General features: G+C 37.7%; 1 protein-coding gene across 1 annotated transcript in view; it reads right to left on the reverse strand.

Moving 5' to 3' along the window:
• The window catches only part of LOC103396882 (sin3 histone deacetylase corepressor complex component SDS3-like), an 11,156-nt gene that overhangs the window by 2,042 nt on the left and 1,634 nt on the right, over positions 1 to 7,480 (reverse strand). The window contains exons 2-11 of the mRNA XM_008335128.3: positions 7,385 to 7,454; positions 6,487 to 6,542; positions 5,887 to 5,958; positions 5,747 to 5,766; positions 5,494 to 5,650; positions 5,195 to 5,290; positions 2,911 to 2,972; positions 2,798 to 2,819; positions 2,547 to 2,652; positions 1,738 to 1,822 (exon numbers count right to left, since the gene is read on the reverse strand). Of these exons, the coding sequence (XP_008333350.1) occupies positions 1,738 to 1,822; positions 2,547 to 2,652; positions 2,798 to 2,819; positions 2,911 to 2,972; positions 5,195 to 5,290; positions 5,494 to 5,650; positions 5,747 to 5,766; positions 5,887 to 5,958; positions 6,487 to 6,542; positions 7,385 to 7,454 (746 nt within the window). The remainder of the gene's footprint in view (positions 1 to 1,737; positions 1,823 to 2,546; positions 2,653 to 2,797; positions 2,820 to 2,910; positions 2,973 to 5,194; positions 5,291 to 5,493; positions 5,651 to 5,746; positions 5,767 to 5,886; positions 5,959 to 6,486; positions 6,543 to 7,384; positions 7,455 to 7,480) is intronic.

The following is a 7,480-nucleotide window of genomic DNA, read 5'->3' on the forward strand; positions in this document are numbered from 1 at the left end:
ACAACACCCATGCCGCCCAGTTGGCCCAACTCCCAAAACCCCTCAAGCTCCGTGTGGCGGGTATAGAGCTGGTCCTGTGTTCCACGTGACATTCCATGTCCCCATAGCCAGAGTGGTTGTCCAGGGATTGGGCTGTCAGGGTCTCCGCCCCCAACCTCCACCTAAATCACAAGGCGCCGGCCCCTTGTGGGCCTTCCTGCGGGTGGTGGGCCCACTGGAAAGGGGGCTCACGTCGCTTGTTCGGGCTGAGCCCGGCCGGGTCCCGTGAGCAAGGACCCGGCCACCAGGCGCTCGCCTGCGAGCCCCAACCCCGGGCCTGGCTCCAGGGTGGGGCCCCGGTGACGTCAATCCGGACGACATGAACCTCTTTGATTTTGTCGTTTTCTTCATCAAGGGAGGGGGGGTTTGAACCACTATTTGTCTGATCCGTCGCCTAGGACCTGTTTGCCTTGGGAGACCCTACCAGGGGCATTAAGCCCCCGACAACATAGCTCCTAAGTTCATTCGGATACTCGATCTTTATTTTTCGATTTTTATTTGTGCAACAGAGGGGGGAAAAACTATTTGTAATTTAATTTCCTTATTTTGGTGAAATATTGGAGACTTTTAGAAACGACAGCTTTACATTAAGATAAGTAGAGCTATGAAGGAGAACTCAGGAGGAGAAACCCTATCTGTGTTAAGCCGAGCGTCTCCGTCTTCACCAGACGATTCAGAGATCCTCCTGCTGTTGTTGTGAAGACGTCTCAAGTGTGACAGTTTATGCTATGGCCCAAACAGGATTAAGTATATGGAACAGTCTAGTACGGATGATGATTTTACCAGAAATGAAGAATTTGAACAGATGTTTTCCTCATTTAAATACTTTTTTTTAAATTTATTAAAAAAAAAATCAAGCAAAATAAGAATGTTAATTATATTAACATTAACAATGTTAAACATAAAATGTAGGATATATCGCAAAATAAAAATGAAATTCAAGCTAACTGTACATTTGATGAGAATTGGAAATAGAGCGGTATAATTGTGAACTACCCAATTACCTATTCAGTACACATTATTTTTTTAATGAGTAAGAAAAAAAAAAAAAAACAATTGATGCTCGAGTGTATTGTTTCCCAAAGACTGGGTCGTGGTGGGTCGCCAGAGATGTTTTTGGGTTGTCTCGCATCATGTTCCCCAGGAGTTTACGACTAATGTCTATTGACTTGGGTCGCGAAGGTTTGTGACTTTTAAAATATGGGTCCCCAGAAAAAAAGGTTTGGGAAACATTGCTCTAATGGGCCACATAAAATTACATGATGGGCTGTATTCAGCCCACGGGCCTCGAGTTTGACACACGTGCCCTAATAAAAGTCCTTAATGTTTACATCCCTATTCTAAAACTTAAGTTACAATCGCAAATGTATTAAAAAAAATACAAAAAACAACACACTAACTGCAGATAAATTAATAAATGGATTTGGAGATATTTAGAGCAGGAGAATAATGTCTGAAGTCCTCTGTGAAGTTACCGTAATGATAACTCGCCGTTACACAAAGCCACACCTAAACTTGAGGGGGCAATCGGAAGTTCCTTTTTGTTAAAACATTGGACCTCTGTGGCAGAAAATGGATGAGGTACATCAAAGTAAGCTGTGCTTACACAGACTTAGGTCTCATAAGAGTCTTTTTCTGTAACATATTAGCAGCGTTGTGTTGTGCAGTAACAGTACAGTGTACAGAGCAGGAGCTCACCTCATTGGTCCCCACTGAGCTGATGACACAGCTAATCTTTGTGTTGTCCTTAGATTCCAAGTAAATGGCCTGGCTTTTGTGGTACCTGCCAGCAGAGCAGAGCAGAGAAAGCATTAGCTCGACATTGGCCATGAGGAATGACACAGAGACGGGAGACAGGAGTGCAGAGGAAATTATTATACCTAATTATACCCTGCTGAATAAACCGCAGTCTTGCAGGGATTATATTAAAGACATAATTAGACTTAAAAGTCAAAACAACAGTCTGTCGTAATGAGTCCAAATCTTCAGAGGAAAAAAATTCACACAAAAGAGACTTCTAAATTTTTCAGCTTTGAAAATGTGTTGATGGTTGTTTTTTGGATTTTTGAAAGATAATATACATGTGTGACAGTCTTGATGTGTTAATGTGCTGTTATTTAGTCTTAATAATCTTAATAATAAGATCATATTTAAGATAAACAGCTAAAAAACAAGGGGGCCATCAAAAATGGGGCAAAAGATGGAGTTGCCATGTGGTGGTCACGAACACTTCTCAGCAGTATATGCTTAAGAAAGGGCCACTGCTGCCACTGTCATGGAAGGCCATCTCAGAGTGAAAGAGATATTTTAGAAAAAGTACTTTGATAGAAATATTCTATATACAGTGAGTACAGTACAAATATACATTTTAAATATCCAAAGACAAAATGCATTTATAATTGACAACTATTCCCAGCCCACCAGATATGGGGGCGTTTTCGGAGCCAGAAGTGGCCCACAGGCCAGTGCTTTGGATAAAAGCTTAAATTAAAAAAAAAAAAAATTACCATCTTTTGTCGTAGTAAAGTTTTCCTTCTTCAATGCGTGCCTCGTTGCGCTGCGCTGGGTTTTCCATGGTGGCTGATGGGACATGTTCTGGAGAGGAGGGCGACACTGTAGAACAACAAACACATTAGTAAAAACGTGCATGACTCGTCATGACTGAAATACTGCGCACAGCTAGAGTTGGAAGAAAGGGCTATTAGTATTTGTAAACAAGAAAGTACAGAAAAATAATAAATATAAAAAGAGTTTTTACCTGGTCGCTTTGGTGATTTTAGCTGCAAAGAAAAAATATATATATTTTAAAAATATATATTAAAAGAATATCTGTGGCTGTAGTTGATCTGAAATGAACCTGAAAACACTGACCTTATTTAGTGTTCTTAAATCTTCCATGATCTGTTCATCTGTTAGCAAATAATTTAGCTGAGGTTTGAGGTGTTAAGAAAGGAGCGTTTGTTTGTTTGAAAGGTTCAGATTGGTTCAGGACAAGACTTCAACAGACTGGTTTCATCCCAGAGATTAAATATTCAAATTATACCTGTTTCAAAGATGGACCTGTTGACAAAGAGTTTTACTAAAATTTTGTATTATATATATATATATATATATATATATATATATATATATATATATATATTTATTGTCTTTTTTTTTTTTTTATATCACATCTCTCCTATAATAATATATATACACACACATAATATATTTAAATATATACATACATGTGTATATACTTTTATATTATATTTATATTTTATATTCATATATGTATATATACATACAAAAACATACTTACACACATATACACATAAAATACATATATGTATCCATACATGCGTATATATTTATATACGCGTTTATAAAATCAGAATATAAGCTGCTTTGCAAATGTTCATAAGGCACAGTAATTATGTACTATTGTGCAATTTATATTGTTTTTGACCAAATTTTGACCATAAGAACACAAACATATATGTATATATGTACAGTATATACATATAAATACATAGACATGTATATATTCATATGTATTCATATACAGTGGGTACAGAAAGTATTCAGGTCCCTTTAAATTTGTCACTGTTTCATTGCAGTCATTTACTAAAATCAAAAAAGTTCATTTTATTTCTCATTAATGTACACTCAGCACCCCATCTTCACAGAAAAAAACAGATATATAGAAATTTTTGCAAATTTATTAAAAAAGAAAAACTGAAATATCACATGGTCATAAGTATTCAGACCCTTTGCTCAGTATTGAGTAGAAGCACCCTTTTGAGCTAGTACAGCCATGAGTCTTCTTGGGAATGATGCAACAAGTTTTTCACACCTGGATTTGGGGCTCCTCTACCATTCTTCTCCAAAGATGCTCAATTGGTCAAGAATCAGTCAAGAATGGTTGTTGTTCCAGTTGTAGAGTTGTTCTGAAGCCACTCCTTCGTTATTTTAGCTGTGTGCTTAGGGTCATTGTCTTGTTGGAAGGTGAACCTTCGGCCCAGTCTGAGGTCCTGAGCACTCTGGAAGAGGTTTTCTTCCAGGATATCTCTGTACTTGGCCCCCCCATAGCATGATGCTGCCACCACCATGTTTCATTGTTGGGATTGTATTGGACAGGTGATGAGCAGTGCCTGGTTTTCTCCACACATACCGCTTAGAATTAAGGCCAAAAAGTTCAATCTTCGTCTCATCATACCAGATAATTTTATTTGTCCCCATCTTGGAGTCCTTCAGGTGTTGTTTTAGTAAACTCCATGCGGGCTTTCATATGTCTTGCACTGAGGAGAGGCTTCCGTCGGGCCACTCTGTCATAAAGCCCCGACTGGTGGAGGGCTGCAGTGATGGTTGTCTTTCTACAACTTTCTCCCATCTCCCGACTGCATCTCTGGAGCTCAGCCACCATGATCTTTGGGTTCTTCTTTACCTCTCTCACCAAGGCTCTTCTCCCGCAATTGCTCAGTTTGGCTGGACCGCCAGCTCTAGGAAGGGTTCTGGTCATCCCAAACGTCTTCCATTTGAGGATTATGGAGGCCACTGTGCTCTTAGGATCTATCTCTCAGCTCTTCAGGCAGTTCCATTGACCTCATGATTCTCATTTGCTCTGACATGCATAGTGAGCTGTAAGGTCTTATAGATATGGACATATAGATATATGGCTTTTCTAACCAAGTCCAATCAGTATAATCAAACACAGCTGGACTCCAATGAAGGAGTAGAACCATCTCAAGAAGGATCAGAAGAAATGGACAGCATGTGAGTTAAATATGAATGTCACAGCAAAGGGTCTGAATACTTATGACCATGTGATATTTCAGTTTTTCTTTTTTAATAAATTTACATGTACATTAATGAGAAATAAAAATAAAAAATAAATAAAAAACTTTTTTGATTTTTAGCAAATGGCTGCAATGAAACAAAGTGACAAATTTAAAGGGGTCTGAATACTTTCCGTACCCACTGTAGATATACATATAAAAACATATATACTTACACATATATGTATCCATACATGCATATATTTATATATGTGTATTCTAAAATCAGAATTCAACCTGTTTTGCAAATGTCCGTAGGGCACAGTAACTATGTACTATTGTGCGATTAATCGTGATTACAGGCCTAGTTTTGAAAACCATGACCATGACTAGGATATCAGGTGCTGATTTTCTCCGTTTGTCTGGAATAGGGACTGGATCATTGGGTCGTCTCCTCAGCTTTCGAGTCATGATGGGTTTTACCTCCATGGAGTCTGAAAATAAAAGAAGGCCGAGAAAAGAGACTAAAAAAAAATTACAGTTTACAGTCACAATAAATGACAGTCAAGTTCCTTTTTTTTACCCTGTATCCACACCGCATAAAACATTCTGACTCCTTGTCCTACACACACACACACACTCCGTCCCCATTACTTCCTTCAGTTCCTGATTAATCACCGTGTTCTAGGTCCCTTACCACCAGTGAGTTCCATTGTTAACTTTTCATTCTCAATCATTTTCTTCTTCTCCTCCAGCTCTGCGATTAGGTTCTCCTTTAGTTCCACCTTTTTATCATCAAACTCCTTCACCGCCGCCTTCTTCTCCTTGATGTAGTTCCTCTCCACCTGGTCCGTCTGCGCAGAGACGACAAACACGGCCGGGATGAAACACTTCCTTTGTGATGCAGTGAAAATGTTGGATAGCTTTGATCAAAACACCACGTTACTTACCTCCAGCTGAAGGAAAAGATCTGTGGAGGGGAAGAGAAACGTATTTGGTCAGGTAACTGTGACGACTACACGACAAAGAGTTTATTGGTTTATCAATCTAATTTCCAGTCAATTCAGTCAACTTTTACTTCAGTTCTCACCTGCATTTCGAAGTCTCTCCTTGTACTGCTGGTCCAACTTCTTCATCCTCTTCTGATACTCCTGCAACGTACCTGGAAGTGTAATTTTAAAGGAAAGTATTAAATTGACTTCTTAATTTAAATATAAATAAGACTTGTCAATAACTTCCATTTATTTGTATACTTTTGAAACAAATTATGGGTTATTTTACTGCAGGAAATAAAAGTACTTTCAGGTATTTTTTATGGGAAAAAAAAAGGTTTTCTGGTCAACCTTTATTTTTTTTGACCAAAATACACTGTGGCCATTTAGGCCCAGCATTAATATGAGGTAATATTGATGGATTAAGTTTGCTTTATGGATTGTTTCAAATCTGCTGCCACCTGCAGTTTATTGTTGGTACCAGATGACACTGGAGAGAACCAAAATCTGAACTGACCAACAAACTACATATACAGTACAGCCGGATGATGAAATACAAAAAATAAATGTAACTGTGAAAAATAAGAATAGATCTGATATCTGTGATATCCCACAAAAAACTGCAGAAGACGGACAGTTAAAATAAAAAAAAAAAAATCCTCCTTAATCTAATAATAGGAATAAAGGCCAGTGATTACCTTCCTGTAGCTGCTGCAGTTGTCTTTTTAGCGAGGCCAGTTTGTCTTGATACATTCTGAAAGAAGAAGAAAAAAAAAAAGGTGGGTGACATTAAAATGCACAGAATCTGCTGTAAAAATTTCTAAAATGTAGCGACAAGAAATTAATGATTAGGGTGATTGTTGATTTAATTCACTCATATGATATACAATAAAAAGTAGAGTGTTATAAAGAATCTAACTCATCAATGATGACTCACTATAGAAAATTAAGACTGCAATGCATCACTGTGCACCAATGGAACTGAATTGAGACCAGCGAAGATGCTCAGCTCTACGAAACAAATGCAGTATTAATGCAACAAAGAGAAGAGACGTAGTAATGTGTGTGTATTATAAGAATTAAGTCCACATTTAAGTTATGACCGTGGCTTTAGTCTAAAGTTTAAATGTTACGAGATGCAACTTAACATACAATTTGTGTGTATTTACGTATACTGCAAGGAATCAGTTGGTGTACACACAGCCTTACTTATGTACTTTTCCTCTTTACCTCTGCTATGTCCAGAATTCACCTCATAATTCAACACCATTATGAGGTGTTGAATTTATTTTTAAAGTCTGCAGTGTGATTGTAGTTTTTTTTTTTTCAAAAATGAAAACAATCTAAGCTACATATTATTGGTTAAAATGGTCACAAACATCATTTCCTGTCAAGTCAGGTTTTATTTTCAACACCTGGCCTTTTCTTCTAGGTATGTATGTTCATGTAAATGTATTTTGTTATATTGAGCAGTCTCAAATTTAAGCTAAATTTATTTCAGTTTTTTTTAATCATTTTGACACTTATTTTCCAGTTTAATTGCTTAGACAACAGTCTGATTACAACAGTGGACGGTTGACAGAAACTAACACGTACTGTTCTTTGATTTCCACATAGTCATCCTCATCATGTTTGGCCAGGTCGGTTTCACTGGCATCCTCTGTGTCTGGAAAAGAAGAATGACAGGAAGAA

The sequence above is a fragment of the Cynoglossus semilaevis genome, chromosome W, assembly GCF_000523025.1.
Source record: "Cynoglossus semilaevis isolate Cse_v1.0 chromosome W, Cse_v1.0, whole genome shotgun sequence".
NCBI lineage: Eukaryota > Metazoa > Chordata > Actinopteri > Pleuronectiformes > Cynoglossidae > Cynoglossus > Cynoglossus semilaevis.